This window comes from Podarcis tiliguerta (genome assembly GCF_965153285.1).
Source record: "Podarcis tiliguerta genome assembly, chromosome: 2".
NCBI lineage: Eukaryota > Metazoa > Chordata > Lepidosauria > Squamata > Lacertidae > Podarcis > Podarcis tiliguerta.
Genome location: NC_139535.1, coordinates 23817329 through 23836207, shown reverse-complemented (window position 1 = coordinate 23836207; position 18879 = coordinate 23817329). Strand labels below are relative to the sequence as shown.

At 42.0% G+C, this 18879-nt stretch overlaps 1 protein-coding gene across 13 annotated transcripts in view; it reads left to right on the top strand.

Moving 5' to 3' along the window:
* Nucleotides 1-18879, top strand: part of CADPS (calcium dependent secretion activator) — a 342990-nt gene that overhangs the window by 185611 nt on the left and 138500 nt on the right. For all 13 annotated transcript variants that reach the window (XM_083424654.1, XM_083424653.1, XM_083424660.1 and 10 more), the window contains exon 12: nucleotides 15881-16017. In XM_083424654.1, the coding sequence (XP_083280780.1) occupies nucleotides 15881-16017 (137 nt within the window). The remainder of the gene's footprint in view (nucleotides 1-15880; nucleotides 16018-18879) is intronic.

The following is an 18879-nucleotide window of genomic DNA, read 5'->3' as shown; positions in this document are numbered from 1 at the left end:
TTAGTTACAGGAAACAAGACCCTCTTAACCCAAGACCAAATAAATCTGTGGTGCACTCGTGGTTTTCAGCCACTAGATTGTAAATTTTTCATTGTAATAATCAATTTACTGTTTTTGAACTGTTTATTTTAAGAGTTTTAAACTCCACAACCATGTAACTTATTTCCATTCACAAATGTCACCTTTTAAAAGAAAAAGATTCATTAGCAGATTCATTAGCAGTGCAATCTTATGCGTGTCTACTCAGAAATACGACCCATTGGATTAAATGGGGTTTGCTACCTGGTATGTGTGTATATGGGGACGCAGGTGGCGCTGTGGGTAAAAGCCTCAGCGCCTAGGGCTTGCCGATCGAAAGGTCGGCGGTTCGAATCCCCGCGGCGGGGTGCGCTCCCTTTGTTCGGTCCCAGCGCCTGCCAACCTAGCAGTTCGAAAGCACCCCCGGGTGCAAGTAGATAAATAGGGACCGCTTACTGGCGGGAAGGTAAACGGCGTTTCCGTGTGCTGCGCTGGCTCGCCAGATGCGGCTTTGTCACACTGGCCACGTGACCCGGAAGTGTCTCCGGACAGCGCTGGCCCCCGGCCTCTTAAGTGAGATGGGCACACAGCCCTAGAGTCGGACACAACTGGCCCGTACGGGCAGGGGTACCTTTACCTTTTGCCTTATAAGATTGCCAACTTAATCATGAAATTTGAGAGATATTTATTTATTTATATTATTAATTATGTATCCACCCTTCCTCTCAAAAAAATCCAGAGCGTCAAACAGAAAGGGAGAATTTAAAATCAAGTAACACTTTTAACTAGCTCAGAGACATGATTTTGGGAAGAGATTTAGCATAATGGTACTAATTGTGCTGCTAAGATTGTTAAGCTGTCCCATGGAGAAGGAGCTAATAAATTTCCAGCACAATCTTTGGTGTAGGATATTCACCAGTTTCAGCTTAAAAAGTTGGTTTGGGGAGCTGACTCACGTGAGCCCTATGCAGCTATTGCAGTCAACGTGTGGAAGAAGGATTATAATCACACCATGTGTAGATTATACTGCCTGCATAGGAACTTAAATAAATAGACCCTAATGGGCATAGGGTGGAACCTGTATAATCTGTACGTTGCAATGTACAGATTGAGTAATTTGTGTCTATGTGGATTGGGGCCTATTGTGCGCTTAACCTCCTTCGCAGATGTATGGTATGCCAAGGAGGTGGAGCTCATGATTCTCCCATTCTCCACAACTTGATTATAACATTTCCAGAGGGTTGTGGTCACTTCCACATGGTGGAATCAACCAATTGCGTGAACAGTAAACCCATGGTGAGCTGACACACTCTTCAGCCTTCTCACGAAGACTCCTGAAAATCAAGTTTCTAAGCAGCCCAAAATCAAAGATTCAGCATGGGTTTGTACATCAGCCTTCCTTGCCCTCTCATGTGTTGAAGGCTCTGGTAAATTTGAAATACATCAAAAGCACTTGCCTTTACATATACGGACTCTTAGACACCTCACTCCTGATCACGTTTTAGTTCCTTTTCCCCCTTCAGAGTATATCTGTGAGGGTTTTAAAAGTTTTGAGAACTATTTAGATATGCCGATATGGTTTTATCACATGCTTGCATAGCTTGGACTCTTACTCTGACTTTATTATTGCCCAGCAAAAGGCTTGGTTTTCATTTCAGTACGAATGAAAACATGGCATGATGCAGACCGGTTGAAGGTTGTTCCTTTCATGGTTTCCCTTCTGTTGCCCGTTACAAAAGGAAAACTTTCATGGACTTAAGTGGCAGTTTGACTGATTGGTGGATTGAAATGCTACAGCATTGGGCCTTATAATGGCATGTGCATCCTCACTCCCATCACCTTTAGGTGTGTGTGTGCGCGCGCACACACACACTGCACACATTAGGAGCATCCCGTTTTCATGATTCTAATGACATGACACGTTTGTGACGCAGGTCAGGTAAGTAAACAGCATACTTTTCTGAATTGCTTGCACAAGGACCCCACAGAGCAGTCTGATGGCCTTCCCTAGCTCTGTGAATGGCTAGCTAATCCAAGAGTGAGTCATAAGAATACTTCTCCTTTACATAATCTAATACTCTTCCCCAAAGCTGTGTTGTTCCCATTCCAAGCATTCCATGTGCTCTGTCTTTACCTACCTGGCACCTTTCAGGATTCTGAATTTCCTGTTTCGCTCTTTAGTTCTTAAAGAATGGTTTCCTTTCCCTGCAATCCCTAGCTGGCGAAGTCAAGAAGTGTGGGACATACAAATCTCAAGCCCATGGGATCTCCCATGGGCTTGAGCCAGTATGGTGTAGTGGTTAAGAGCGGTGGACTCGTACTGGTGAACTGGGTTCGCGTCTCCGCTCCTCCACATGCAGCTGCTGGGTGACCTTGGGCCAGTCACACTTCTTTGAAGTCTCTCAGCCCCACTCACCTCACAGAGTGTTTGTTGTGGGGGAGGAAGGGAAAGGAGAATGTTAGCCGCTTTGAGACTCCTGAAGGGGAGTGATAAAGCGGGATATCAAATCCAAACTCTTCCCTGATCAGCACCGGGAGCCTCCATAATGATTTCCAAATGGTCTCCCTCTCCTCTTTTGGACTCCTCATAATCCTGCGGTGCTCCTCATCTGAGAACGTACCACATTCAAAATGAGACAATGGAAATTCCAGACTTAGCTATGGCTGCACCAGATTGCTCCCCTGCTTTGGGATGGGCCAAGCATATCGCAGAATGTGGCCCCTTCCCTGATCCATCTCCCACTTTCAACCATGTTGAGCAAGACTTTGAGGCAAAGAGAGAGAGGAAAAGACAGAACATGTCAGGGCGCTTGTGCACACATTATGTGTTTCCTCTTGGTGGCTTAACTGCTGAGCTCCTTATATTAAAAGGTCTAGTGATCTGGATACCCAGATTCTGCCAGAGTTATATTCCTAGCATAAAAAGGTAAAGGGACCCCTGACCATTAGGTCCAGTCGTGCCCAACTCTGGGGTTGCGGCGCTCATCTCGCTTTATTGGCCGAGGGAGCCGGCGTACAGCTTCCGGGTCATGTGGCCAGCATGACTAAGCTGCTTCTGGCGAACCACAGCAGCGCACGGAAACACCGTTTACCTTCCCACCGGAGAGGTACCTATTTATCTACTTGCACTTTGACGTGCTTTCGAACTGCTAGGTTGGCAGGAGCAGGGACCAAGCAACGGGAGCTCACCCCGTCGCGGGGATTCGAACCACCAACCTTCTGATCGGCAAGTCCTAGGCTCTGTGGTTTAACCCACAGCGCCATCCACATCCCTATTCCTAGCATAGCTGTTTATAAAACTGACCAGCTGATAAGAGCAATCATGTGCTCCTTTGTGGAATATCTCTTCCCTGGAGACATTCCTTCTCATTTTACAGGCTTTGCTTCACATCCACATCATACATTTAAAGTACACAGCTTCCCCTGTAGAATCCTGAGAACTGCAGTTTCTTAAGGGTGCTGTGAACTGTAAGGGATAAACTATAGTACTCAGGATTTTACAGGGGAAGCTGTGTGTGCTAAATGTGCTTTAAAATCTGGAAAAAAATCGTGGAAGTAGAATTGGCTTTTCCCTGCATTTCTCCTCTGCTGGAGTAGCAAATAGGGCAACCAAAATGAGTCTGCTTTCCAGAAACCTGTCCCTAAAGAAAACATCACATGCTCCGTCTTAGCAAATGGATGCAGTGGCTGAAGGCAACCCTCTTCTGCATTTCTATTTCTTCTGATATTTCTGTTTCTTCACAAAGTGATTGAAATAGGCACATATGCCAACAAAGACAACCACGTCAGAGTATTATGAGGGTAGAAAACTGCAGACCTTTTAAGTCCTGGTCAAGAGAAAATGTCTGGTAGGTAACATGTACGGCTATAGGTAGCTGGAAAACTACCACTAGAGGTTGCTAAAGGTAATCCATAATCTCGTAAATAATAGTAATAAATCACCATGTTCATACGGTCCTGAGCTGAAACGCAGTTACCCTTGGGTTTATATACCACTTAATTGACAAAGACCTCTAAGTGGTTTACATAAATCAAGGGAGGGGATGAACTAAACAAAAATATTGGAGTGAGTGCATCTTGCATCTTGCAAATGCATAATATGTGCACAGGCCTTTAGCCCGAACCCATGCATCGCAGCTGCTCCCCCCCCCCCCCCGCTCACCATAACACCAGTGAGCTCAGGCTGTGAAAGGTCATGCTTTATTAATGCCTGCATATTTGCATCACTTTTTTTTTCTTGCATCAGAACACCGAGCTCCTTGTTAAAATGCATCAATGGGCAATAAAAAAATATACGCAGGTAGAGATATAAGCATCAGAAGTGAGTCCTTTTTATGCACACATGATGATGACTGCCAGGTATCACACAGGGAAAACAGAACAAATCGTTCAGTTCCCATGTAAATCAAGTATTGCATTTTAAAGGGTTTCATTTCTCTGTTTTTCTTCAACCACAGAAAGGTAAGTACTATTGTGAGAGAAACGCTTTTATTCTTGTGCATTTAGCTTGCATATCCTTTTTGTTTACTTTTCCTTGTTCACAGTAGCATATAGTTCTTGGCTACATGAAAGGCTTGAAAGAAAGAACACATTAGAGGCACTTTTCATTAGTGTAAAATTTTTGTTAATGCTTTCATAGATGACATAAATTGCCTAAAGATGGCAGAGCTGCATTGTGTTACTGACCAGGAAAAAACAACAACACTCCGTTCTTACGATGAAGCTGTCTGTAAAACAGAAACTCGAGAACAACACATTTTACAGTTGGGAAACTTGGGAATAATACTGAATTCATATGGTTCCCACCTAATTTGTCTTAGCAAATGTAAACTTTATGCAATGCTCGACTTCCCGTATGATAGCTGGCTTCCAACTTTGAATGAAACAGATAGCTTTTATTTAAGTATATAAAATTTAAAAGTGGAGTGTATTTTTGCGGGCATTTTAAATGCAGAAAACAATAGATCCTGCTATTCATCAGTTTTATAAAGTCTAACAATCCCATTTTTTTGTGAGAGACTGGTACTTTTGTTATTGCTTTTTGTTTCTACCAATAAATCTATAAAAATCAGCACAGCAATCCTATGCATGTTTATTCGGAAGTAAGAGCCACTGTTTTCATTGGAACTTACTCCCAGGAAAGTATGCATAGGATTTCAGTGTTAGTAAGCTAGAAGGTTCATGCTATATATGTTTCAGTAAAAGGAAAACAAAAATCTACCCAAAGCCTTTGTTCATTACTCCTAAAATGATGCACAACACCCTTTGGCAATATATAAAGTTTCATGAAACGGCCACTTGTCTGGGGATATCAATTTTTATCTGTTCTGTTTTATTACTGGCACGCTAGCCAAAATGCACACACAGACACACACACTTTCATTTTTAAACCTTCTTTTAAACATGAAAGATTGTTCAGTAATTGTTTCACATATCACCTGTGCTTTTCCTTTCCTTTCTGTTATTTCGTTTTGTTTGATTTGTGGTATCTGTTCTATTTTACGATGTTGGTCGCATCACGTGCAAAAGATTTGGCTGTTCTTTTTTGAGAATTCGTGTGATCCTTTGTTTCACCCTTTATATATTTTGTATATATATTTATATGGCTAGGTTTTTGAGCTTCATTTAAAAAAAAAACAGCTGTTAAGTGTTGTTGTATATTCGTGTTGTTTTAAAGTTTCTTTATTTGTCTTTGATTTTCTTATTACTCTTATTATTATTTTTTGTTTCATTCTTTGCTTGAACCCAAGTACTCTAGCTGCTAGGTTAGAACTCCTGTCTGCTTTCCTGAGCCTTGTTGCTAGCCTTTATGTTATTCTGGTTTGTTCCTTCTTACCCTGCTAACTTCTAGCTGGACTTAAGGGTAAGTGCTTCCCTGTAGCTAGCACAGATCAGATAATCAGAGTCGATTATCTGACATATGCAATGTGCTTCCCCACCCCACCCCTCCTCTTAAATCTTTCTCATGTTTAGATTTCGTAGTATAAATTTTCCATATTATTTTCCTGAATTTAGGTTTGAAATGTAAGTTTTCCATACTGAAATTAGGATGCATGTGGTGTTTGCATAATTGCCTTCTCTCCCTGGCTTTCATATTGGCATCAACTGATCCTCTTAGTAAAAGCCAACCATTGACATTTTCTTTTCCTTTTTATTTTTCTTCTTCTTCTTCTTCATCCCAAGGTTGTAAATATGAATTAACATCACAATGAGACTGTAACTATTACCTTTCTTTTGTTTCATGGAACTGACATCTAGTTTTGACTGCTTTGATGCCTGACAACAGATCATTCTGCACTTTGCCAACCTACCGTTCTTTTTTTGTTTTGTTTTCCCCCGTTCCAATGATTAGCTGGGTGTAGTTCACCAGCAGAATGGTGTTAACCCTGGACACTTCCAAGAATAGAAAGGTAGGGCAGTGAGCCTTATGAGGGAAGGTGCTATATGTTAAAGTGGTGGGGAATTAACAAGAGCAGCAATAGTTCCCTGCGGGCGCAAGTATGACTGCTTATTGAGTAGCAGTTTCCAATGGTCTAGAAACCAAAAACATGTATCTTATGTGGTGATCATTTTGGTAGACTTTTGCTTTTTCGTTTTTCAACATCTCCATATGTATAACCACATAAGAGAGGGAGAGAATAGCTTAGAAGCGATAGGGTTTCTTCCTTTATCCCATCCTCACCTTTCCCCCTCTTCCACACTGCAACTAAAAAATAAAATAAAAAAATAAATCCGTTAAAATGAATGTTTTGGCATGCGATCTCATATATAACTCTGCTTTAGCAAAACAACAGTCTTTTTTAAAAGAAAGAAAATGTAAGGGATCTTTAGCTGCTAAATCATCTTTTTTGTTTCCTTTCCCCTGATCCTAGGTTTTTTAAAAGAAAGACAAGCTGAATCCATCCTAATAAAAACAAGTTCCCCTTCCCCTCCATGTTAACTTTTAAACAATATGCTGTACTAATTTTTTATTTATGTTCAAAAAGCTGTTCCTCATACAAATGGTGAGTGCACCTTTACTTAAGAGAGAATTGGAGCTTTTACTGGTCACGAGAGCTGGCAAATATGTACCTGGAGTATTCTGAATGCAATAATGAAATGGAGCAGATGGCAATACTCCTTTTCCCCTTTTCTTTCTTTTTTTCCATGAGCATACCCTGGATACCAGGCAGAATTTCTTCACCACTTCTAGCAAATACTTTTATTTTCTTTTATTTAAATTCTTTTACTCAATTTTTCTTTTCTTTTTTCTTTTTAGTTCTTTCTAAGTTGGTGGGGGAGGTCTAAAGAGGATCAGATTTGCTATAGAACAGAGTTGGGGGTAGAAAATCTGGATTTTGCTTCTTTTTAAAAAAAAGAAAGACTGAATGAATTCTGGTCTGACAGTATGTATCTTGCATTAGAATGCATTGCTATCCTCTTAGTTGTTTTATTTTCAGGAATGTGTGTGCTTTTAGTTGCTTTAGTCTCTATTTATCTCTCATGAGAACACTGCTTATGTTTTCTTGTATTGTCAACTTGCAGATGCTACATTACAGGAATGCAGTATTATAATACAAATTCAGTTTTCACATTTTTTTTTGCATGAACTTCAGATATACTGTAAATCACTGTCTGGACCTTTTAACAGCAATGCAATGCCAAAAAAAAAATCCCCTCTAATTACTCCATTCAAAACAATTCAAAATGCAGTGACTGGCACGCTCCTTTGTTTTCGGAAATCTGTTTATTGAATGGACCACTTAGTTTATTCTGAGCACCACTAAAACATTACCTATTAAACACTTTTCTGATTGCAATAACACAATTTAGTGATTTACAGTCAAATGCATTACTGGAGAGAAACCATTGAAACAAATTTAAAGGAATATGCTTGTTTATGCCATAGGGAGTCAAACACTATAAAGCATGGTCAGTTTTGTTTTGTTTTGTTTTTAAAGCAACTGAAATAATGCCAAAGAAGGGATCAGTATTGTATGAAACTTTACTCAAGTGAGAAGTCCTATAAGAACAATCACTTTGGCTTCAAACCAGGGGCAAAATTATGGCACACCCTAAAACAGCAAGGGAGATAGCAACCTCGTGTAATTAGATTTGGTACGCCAAATGCCAAGATTAGCAGTGAGGCAGTGTTTAGAACCGAATTATATGCTGCTCAGGGTTTTCTCTCTTTCTCTGCCTGTCCCTCTCTCTCTCTCTCTCTCTCTCTCTCAATTCTGAAGTGTGCTTCTTCTCTTTAGACACTTTACTGCAGTGTTTTGTTACTAAGTAGTTACTTTCTGTGCATCCATTCAGCGTAGACCTATGAGACTATGAAGGAGCATAGTAGTTCTTCAAAGCATGCAATTGCCTGTGTGTGCAAGAGGCTGGGAGTTGCCTGAAGTCCCTTTTGCCCTCTTATCCACTGTTGTGCAGAGCTAAAGAAGAGTTAAGAATTGGGGGGGGGGGGGGGAGAGAGAGAGAGAGAGAGAGAGAGAGAGAGAGAGAATGTATGCTTGCCTGACTATGCCAATAAAGAATCTTCTAGAAATATCTGTAAATGAATAGCTGCCATCAATCATTGTCATTCCTTTATTTCATGTCTACTGATGAGGTTGACTAGTGTCATTGTTTGTTACTGTCCAAACCATAACTTCATTCTTGTAACGTCAAGCAGATATGACAAGCACACATTTTCCAGATGAATAAAATACAAAGTCACCTTTTAATTTACAATTCAGCGGTTGCTGGTGGTTGCATATATATATATATATATATATATATATATATATATATATTTAAATAAACAAATCTGTTCTAAAATAAAAATGTACTCAGATGCTCATTTGGCTTTTTGAGCTAAAACAAAGCTACTTATTTGATGCGAAATCAACAAAACAGGTTTTCAGATCCTTGCAAACAAATGAATGCGCTGCAGCCTTTTATAACAGGAATCATTCATGGAGTTTTGCACCCATTTGTAAGGCTCCATCAGAATGTGTCTAAACTCTTGATGTAGCAACAAGAAGAAAAATAAATAGAAAGAGAAAGATGCTTGACGCTTCTGTCTACTTCGGTCAGAAGATAACACACCCAAAGTGGCCTTTCTTCAGCCAACCTTATAGCACCAGGAGGGGGAAAGGCAGGATTTTTCAAAGCTGTATTTTCCTGATGGCAACATGCCTTTTCAGAAGTGAGGCATATATACAAAACATTATTAATGACAGTGGAGGTTTACAACGTCTGCTGATTTAACCCGCAAATTGCCGTGCTTGTATAGGAACATACCTTAAACTAAGTCAGACCACTGTTCCATGTACCGTAGCACTGTCAACACTGATTTGCAGGTACTTTTCAGAGTATCTGGCAGGTGTCTTTCCTAGTCTTACCTGTCAATGCTATAAATAGAACCTGGAATCTTCTCTATGGTAGAGATTGCGTGCTGATCTGAAGGAGAGCTTTCCCTTTTGACAACAGCCCCATATGCCTATAACAAAAATCCAGTCCACATGGTCCCTTCTCCAATGGGGCAACTTTTTAAGGGGCACAGCAAGGCTGCAGCAGGAAAGGAGCAGCTGAAAAGCCCCCACTGATTCACAACCAATATCTCCCCCCCCCCAAGAAAAATACATTTTAATGCATGGTGGTGGGAGAAGAAACATCTCCAGAGAAGCATTCTATTATGAAAGGCTTCCATCCAAAACTTGCAAATAATTTAGTATTGTTTGTGGTACCAAACTCCTATTACGGAATCTCCCCACCCTCCCCAAAACAAAACATTTCCTTGGCCTTCAGGACTGTGTTGAATGTATTGGATTCTTTCTGCAAATGGAAAGGGTCAAGATGCAGCACACAGGCTCTGCTGGCAAGAAGAGGGAGAGGCAATTCTTGGCAAGTCCATCTCCCCCTACATCAGGCATGGCCAAACTTGGCCCTCCAGAAGGTTTGGGACTACAACTCCCATCATCCCTAGCTAACAGGACCAGTGGCCAGGGATGATGGGAACTGTAGTCCCAAAACATCTGGAGGGCAAAGTTTGGCCATGCCTGCCCTACATCCTCCCTACTACAACTCAGCAGAGCAGTTTCTCAGGGAAGGGGGAATCCATTAACATGGCTTTCGCCTCCCATGAGCAGAGGTCCAAGCCAAAGAATCCTAAATGTGCCAAATCCTTTAACATAAAGACTTCCAAAAGTACATTGCTGTGGAAGTTTACATTGTCATTGCTGTTGTTGACAAGAAGATCAGGGTTTCAGAAGAACCAAAATAGTTTATTGCTAACCAGTGATTCATTTAAGATCTCTAACAACCATCTGTAATATTGAAGGAATGGCATAAAACCCACCTAATCCTGATAATTGGTTAAAATCTTTTTTCAAACTGTAAAGAATATTTATATTTCAATATAGCTGGCAGGGATTGCATTGAAACCATTAGACCCATATGTAATTTAAAGTGGAGCAGGAGGGAAGGTAACAAAGGACAGTAGGTTTAGATATCATGCTTTGCTTTTCCTAGAAAGAGAAATGTTTTAGTGCAAGTCTATATTTCTGCCCCAGCCAAATCAACACTTGCTAAAAATGGAAGCCAATCAAAAACCCTAAAACAGCTTGCTGGTGCATTTATTTTATCATTTTGATGAAGGAGGGAAAAACAGCATTGCCAACGTAGGATGTTAATTAATATTTTATCCTCCAACATAGATTCTAGGTATTCCAAAGAGCTACAATGCAATTAGAAAGCATAACATTTAAAGTTGTGTCTGGGTGCCTAATCTGCAGCATAATCGCTTTCCAAACCCATCTCCAACTTGAGCCATGTTTTATTTTTAAGTATCCAGATCTAAGAGGGCAATATTGAACATCTTCCGTTCTTCAGTCTTAACCTGTAGCTAATGATCAGTGAACACTATCAAATTGCTCTGTAAGGCCTGTGCAATCGTCAATTTCAGTATCTGTATCTGGATTGTATTCTGTCTGAGGAACCCACCTAGAGAACTTTGCAACTACTTTGCACCTCCCCTTCACAGGAGTAGCTGAACAAGTCAGGGCACAGCTCTTTATCATTGCTCCCTTTCATATGCAAACCCAGAAACTATGGCCGTTGGCCTCCCGACAGGCCAGAATATGAAGGCATGCTTAGGTTTGCACCTAACAGAAGGCTATGTTTAAGTGCTCGTCCGGTTGCTCACACAAAGAGAGGAATGAAGTGGCTGCAAAGGAGCTCAGTACACCCACCCCTATGTAGCTCTTGCTCATTCTGGCTTTCCATCATGACTGCAAACTTCAGCAGCACCTCTTTTCACACTGCCATTTCTAAGCAGCGGCTTTCACAGAACTGACTTCACATGACTAACTTTACACAGAGATGCAAGCCGATCGGGAGCCTGGGGCGGCGTGCACGCCCTGCGCCCAGGGGCGGGACCAGCCACCCACAGGGCGGGGCCAGCCGGGGCAGGATGCTCCGCAAGGCCTCCTGCATGCCTCCTCCCACTCAGTCTGCCTTATAGCTGAGGGGGAGGCAGCGGGCAGACTTTTTGGGGCAGCGCGGAGCCTGCGCACATAAGCCACCACGTGTCTCCCAGGAAAGACGTGTGGGTTGGGCGCACTGCAGGCCCCGTGGTGAGTGCCGCCCAGCATTTTGTCACCCCCCTCAGTGGCGACACCCATGGCAGACCGCCCCCACCACACACACCCTTCCTCCGCCCCGCCTCTGTGGGAACAATAGCTTCTGCGTGGATGCTGTATGTACATGGCCGCTGGGATGTGCATGACTGCAGCAGCTCGAAAACGTGGTATCCATGATCAGCGGTTGTGTGCAGCCCCCATGTGGAGGCATTGGTTCCCCTAACTGCACCTCCGCATGAGCCTAACCCAGCCACCAGCATAATGAGGGCTGGGTACATTCACACGTTCGTGTGGGAGCTTGATACGGAGGCTACTAAAGCTTGGAAGCTAGGTAGAAGATTGCTTGGCAAGTTGTTAAACCTCTAATAAATTCCATACCACCATTACTCCATGCAGTGTACACAGGCCGTATTCGCAGAACTGTTAACCCCATCCCATTGTGAAATTGTCACCTCATAGTAATCATCATATCAGGCTGGATATCCACATAGAATGGCTCCAACACATATTGGAAGGACATCACTGCCCCGGGGTGAAAGGAGCATGAGCAGTAAGCTTCTGGGAAATGATTCCAGGGCCTGATATTTTGCAGCCAAGCTGGTGGGGAGGGCAGCACAGTGAGCATGATAGAAGCAGGTCTGGTTTAGGCCAAAAGCACCTGGCTAGAGAAAGGCTGTCCCTGGAATGCATTGCTCAGTACTGAAGGTGGGGGCAGCATTTATCAGTGCTCTCAACGGAGGGAAGAGCACTCCTACTTAAACAGAAAAATGATGGTGTCTGGGAAAATGAGAAGTTTTCAATGTACAGGGAGTCATTTTTAAATATGGGGCAGCCATCAGTCATCCTGTTCTTCCCATCTACAGGCTGATGCGGTGCATTGCAGAAAGAGTTTTGCCACATGCTCCCTAGTTTGTCTACTACAAAAGACCATGGACCACAATCGTGGCCCAAATTGAGTCAGGTCTAGAGTCGAGGCAATATAGGACAGGATGCTACCATTTCAGGGCACGAAAGCAAGGCCAAGACACCTAGTAGGAAGCTCAGGGAAGCAGGGAAATGATGGAGGCAGGCAGACAGATTCCTACTCTCAAAAGCTGGTATGTCAGTCTGGTTGCCTGCAGCCTATCTGCTGTTCTTATGGGAAGCTGGGTCAGTGATGACTCAGCAATGAACTTTGTCCCAGCTGATTCCTATTCCTGGTGTTAGCAGGTAGGATGCAGGGGAAGTCATTGGCAGCCACAGCCATGCACAGCTGCAATGCTTTATCTTTGCAAAAGCACCTGTGCGCATGACATGTATTCTGAAGACCAGTTTCTACTACAAAAAGAGAGAGAGAGAGAAGTAAACATGTTTCCCACCTATACTCAGAGCCAAACTACTATATCAGGCCATGTCTAGTGATAAAGACTCTGATGTAAGCTTCTGTTTTTTTAATTAAAAGAAATCATGTAGGATAGTTCACTTAATTTTTAATAACTATTAAAAGAGGCTGAGCATGACACTGAATTCCTGTGAGGTCAGAATTCTACCCTATCTAGAGGATGAGGGGCGCTTTCAACTCGTAGCCAGTTTACTCTGGCTCGCTTATTAAAGCATCGGGATTGACAAGGCACCATGGCTCATAATTGGAAAAGTCATGAAATATCTGAGCAGAACTGGCAAATGAAGGCCTCCAGCCAATTTGTCAGCTTGCAGTCTACTCGGGGAAATTTGAACACTACAGCCTTGACTATTTAAAATAATTTTAAAAAGCTTCATCCAGCCTGTTAAAACTGTGAAGCTTCTCATTTATTATGTGTTTATTATTCTGGCTGCTGTAAAACTTGAAAATGGCAGGGGTGGGGAAGCCTTTTGCTGGTGTATTTGTATTCATCAAATTGATCTTGGCCCAGAGGGGATGGGCATCGTCTGTCAAAAGAGATAGACAGCATCTGATTGGTTGCTCATAGTGTGCTGCAGTTTGAAACCCAAGGTTACACTGGACTTGGCTGAAGGTCTTAAGCCTGAAGGGAAAGTAAACTTGCAGCCTGGTCCATTGTAACTTAACAATGCACAATCATCAGTATTGATGATGGGATGACATTCTCTGCTGTAGCCTGCAGCTGCCTTACTCTGCCTAATGGTAGAGCCGGCATTACGGCTTACAGCCAAGGTGTTTGACTTAATTCGCACATTCCTTGCCACTGAACTGAGAAACATACAGGGCTAATCATGTAGCATCAGCCAACCAGATAAAACTATATTTAACGCTGCCCTGTAGATGTGCAGCTAGAAATTAATTTGATAAAAGATAAATTAGAAGATAACCAGTAATTGAATAAAATATGTTCATACCGAACAAAAAACATAAAACCATACTCTGGAATCCTATCCTTTCAGTGGGCTGCAGTTAAGCCCCTCAGAATTCAGTGAGGCTTTATTCCAATTCAGCATGTACAGGGAAAGGTTAGGCTGCCATTTTTAGTTCAACATACAGAATCAAAGAGACACATACATTATTTGCTGAACTAACACCTCGTTGCACTTAATGGAGATGCTGCAGGTTTTATAGTTTGCTCGTGTAGCCTTTTAGAAAACCAAAATCTTCTATGTAGATAATATACTATAAAAGGTTCGTCCCCTCCCTTCTCTTGTTTTCTTTTTATTAAAAAAGGCTGCACTAATTCCTTAATATAGGAGCCAGGCGTTCTCAAAGCAATTTGTGCAGTGCTCCCCACTTCAGAAACCTTTCGCAGAAATCTCCTTTGTTTCTATATAAGCACAGCTCCACTCGCTGTTTTTGAAACACAGGCCTTTAAAAAGAAAAAAGAAAACCTTGTTGTGCTTTTGAAGTGAGAATCATCCCAAAGAAACTCTAGGTCTTCATTTTAAGTGTGCTATTGTGCCCTTCAGCTTTGCTAATTCTCTTAAGACCTTAGTAGGAAGCTGTAAACAAGGTGGGGATTTAAATCCCGATTTCCTGCATTATTTGTTGAGGATTTGTGCAAGGCCTCACTTAGCAGAAAACTGAGTCAATGGAGAAAAAGAATTTAAGGGAAAGGGGCTATTTTAATTCTGTTGCTCCTGAACAAAACACATCTGCGTTAGGACTGGAAACAGTGTCTTTTGTAGACATCCCCCTGTCTACAAAATACTTCCTGCTATCTAGGTATGATTTTAATTAATGAATGAATGAATTAATGTGGGTAATAGGTGTAGTCTCTGTAAACTTGTACCAAAAGACATCAGCTTAAAATGAAACGAACCAAGTGGGTATATTATCAGAGTTAAACGTGTATTATTTATATAATGTTAGCCGCTTTGAGCCCAGCTATGGCCGGGGAGGGCGGGGTACAATTAAAAAATTATTATTATAATTATTATTATTAATAGGCTAAGGCAGCATCTTGCATTTCTCCTGTGCCCCACAAAGTAGAACAGAAGTTGAACCCCGATACAATGCTTAGTTTGCAATCCTATGTGCCCTTACCTGGCGGTTAGTCCCACTAAAATCTATAAAACATACTTCTGGGTTGAAATGTATATAGGATTGCACAGTAATTATCTAAATCAATTTTTAATATGGTCCAAATAATAATAATCAGACTGCTCTGTCACTGAAATAGAAATTGCACCTCCACTTAACTTGTCTATGATGTTTAGAGGAGCATCTTTTATGTTGTTTCTTCCAGAAAAGATTTTAAATCTGCTGTAAAAAAAGTAAAATAGCAAAAAAAAAACCCACCCCCTTTGTTTATGTCTGCAGGTTGAGTAAAAAAACAAACAAACAAACCATGATGGATAAGATTCTAGTCCCAAAAAGTCTAAAAGGGCTTATGCTTAGCCAAATATAGTAAAATTAAGAAAACATAATGAACCACATTTCCTTAGAATGGCAGAATCTATTACAATTATTTAGAAATACATAAATAGGAACTGGCTGTTTGCTACCATCCTTCTAGTTTGCTTTTTGGGATGAGTTGTTTTGGAGGTTTGTTTGCTTTCATGAGGGAAAAGTTCTCTTGTTAAGTGCAGAAGAAATGCGCTCAGGTGGGGTAGATGCTGATTCTAGTACCTTTGGCCTCAAGGCAATAAATAAGTGTTGCAAGTTGACAATGGAAGCTGAAGACTATTTGGTAGAGGCTTGTGAGCCTGGAATTCAGCCGAATGCTAGGGAGCAAAGTAGTTCTCGTGCTTCATTTAATAGCATTTGATGCATCTTATGCAATGCAATGTTTCTCTAAATTGTTTCTTTCTCTATATGTATAAATGAACAGATGCAGATAGAGCTCAAAAGCATGGCATGGATGAATTTATCTCTTCCAATCCCTGTAACTTTGACCACGCTGCACTCTTTGAGATGCTTCAGCGCCTCACTTTGGACCACAGACTTAATGATTCCTATTCTTGTCTGGCAAGTATATTCTTTGGTCTATATAATATCAGTACTGGGCTCCAAAGTCTGATTTGGGGAAAGTGTGTGCCGTGCCACTGCAAGTAGTGGAAGCCGTGCCTGCTTACTCCAGGTCCGAAACTGGCCGCCAAACGTCTTATGTTTCGAAAACAACCTCTGTTGAACCTACTGTCTTTGCTAGCCTTTCTGCACAGCATAGGGTTTCATGTTTCCTTTTTAATAAAATATTGACATGTAAATGCTAAGAAACAGAACTGACACTCATATTTAAGTATCCATCATTGCTTCATGTCATATCCTAACCAGCAAAGTCGGTGGAATTGAACCAGGAAATAAATTTGGCCATCATTAAAAGGTAAAGGGACCCCTGACCATTAGGTCCAGTCGTGACCGACTCTGGGGTTGCAGCGCTCATGTCGCTTTATTGGCCGAGGGAGCCGGCGTACAGCTTCCCGGTCATGTGGCCAGTATGACTAAGCCTCTTCTGGCGAACCAGAGCAGCGCAAGGTAACACCATTTACCTTCCCGCCAGAGCGGTACCTATTTATCTACTTGCACTTTGACGTGCTTTCGAACTGCTAGGTTGGCAGAAGCAGGTACCGAGCAACGGGAGCTCACCCTGTTGCGGGGATTCAAACCGCCGACCTTCTGATTGGCACGTCCTAGGCTCTGTGGTTTAACCCACAGCGCCACCCACATCCCAAAGTCGGTGGAATTGAACCAGGAAATAAATTTGGCCATCACTAACGTGTGTTAAATTCCTGTATAATTTTTAATGTACATTGCTATTTATTGAATGTGACTATACCCAAAGCTGTGTTTGATCCTGCAGTTGGGACTTTAGCTTTTACTTGCCTTTTGTGTCGGGTCAGACACTTTCAGAACATTACACTTTTTTTGTGTGGAATGCATATACTTTCACAGTATATATTATCGTTCGCTTGTTCCTATGACGGCAAGATTACGGTTCTGGCACACCTCCTTGATTGTACTGAACATAATTTATAAAAGTTATTTGCAGCCTTGGACCCACCCTGTGTAGCTATGTCTTGAAACCATTTAAATCCTCCAACATAGCTTTCCTCTGCTGAGAAATTCAAATTGTGACTAGACTTACCTGCTAGTCTGTTGTTTCAACTACTAGACATAGTAGTTAAAACCCTACACAGCTTTGGCCCTGTATACCTGAAGGAGCATCTCTGCTCGCATCATTAAGCCCAGACATTGAGATGCAGCGCCGAGGGCCTTCTGGTGGTTCCCTCACTGCAAGAAGTAAGGTTACAGGGAACCAGGCAGAGGGCCTTCTCAGTAGTTGTGCCTGCCCTATGGAACACCCTCCTGTCAGATGTCAAAGAGATAAATATACAACCTTCTGTCATATGGTCTGTTGTGTTGCTGCTGTTTTTCCAGTCAGATGTGCAAGGTATAAGAAATAAATACATTATTATAGGATCCTGGGAGATTTGGAATAACAATTCAATAAAATTTGCATTGGTTTGGATGTTTTTTTCTCATAATGGGGGCCTGAATGATTACCCTATTGGAGTCATGAAAGGTTTTCCCTCCAGATCAGACTGAATTTGTTTTCACCTTTCATTGCTGCATGATATGTTCTGCAAACATTATTGTGCTGTGCACATGATTATCTGGCCATGTTTATGGTATGCTTGGATCTGCATTGGACAGTTGAAGGGTGGGGAGAATGAACAGAGCTGTCCTCAGGCTTGGGAAGAACATAAAGGCAGACTTGCAGCTCTGTCCACAAAGGTTGCTAGTAAAGTTGTCTGCACAAACCTACATTAATGAACTACGGTACATCAGTGGCCAATAAGGAAAGAAACAGCTGTCTTTAAAAAGTTTTCTTCATTGATCACCTCAAGGTGATGTCTACTCACCATGAGTGACCAGGTTAACATCTTATTTATCAAATCTCAGCGAAGGCCTTTGCTTCTTTCTGACTACAGTTCCATTATTCTAAATAGCTGTTTGGCTCTGTGAACAATGTTTAAAGTGGGTGGGCATTGCTTACTTGAATTTATTTTCTGTGTTGTTGTTTTAAATCAAAACCCTTGTTTTGAACTTGGCACTGGTGGTTGTGCTGGTATATTGAGGCTACAATTCTACTTACCAGCAAACAAAAAGTAAGCGTAACAACCTATCTCTGTCTTGCCCATTCTCACTGCCCCTCTGTACATTGTTACTATTATGTAATCACCATGAGGTCCCATATTACCAAGATAAAAAACCAGATACCAACCAAGAGAATAGAATGGATCCGAGAGAAAGACAGAGAGAGAGAGAGTTTGCTGCTAGAGACAAGTGAATTCCCCTTTGCTGGCTCCTAAAACAAAAACTTACCGTATTTTTCACTGTATAAGACACACTTTTCCTCTCCTAAAAAGTATGGGGAAATGTGTGTGCGTCTTATGGAGTGAATGCAGGCGGGAGGTTCTGCTCAGCGCTCCCTTTAAAGAGCCGTGTGGAGCATGTGTGCAGCTCTTGGGGGCTTTTCCCCAAGGACGGAGAAGGGCTGCCCTTCTCCCTCCTTGGGGAAAAGCCCCCAAGAGCCGCACACACACTCCGCGCACTCTTGGGGGAGCCTTAGCCGCATGCTGCCTCTCCCGGGCAGGGAATGAAGGCTCCTCTTGCCCGGGAGAGGCTGTGCATGACTATATCATAAGCCAGAACAGCAAACGGGATCGCTGCGCAGCGATCCCGCTTGCTGTCCTGGCTTCTGGGATTCAGAATTTTTTTTTTCTTGTTTTCCTCTTCCAAAAACTAGGTGCGTCTTATGGTCTGGTGCATCTTATAGAGCGAAAATATGGTATCCTTGTGTCTAATGTACTGGGTAGCTTTTCTTTG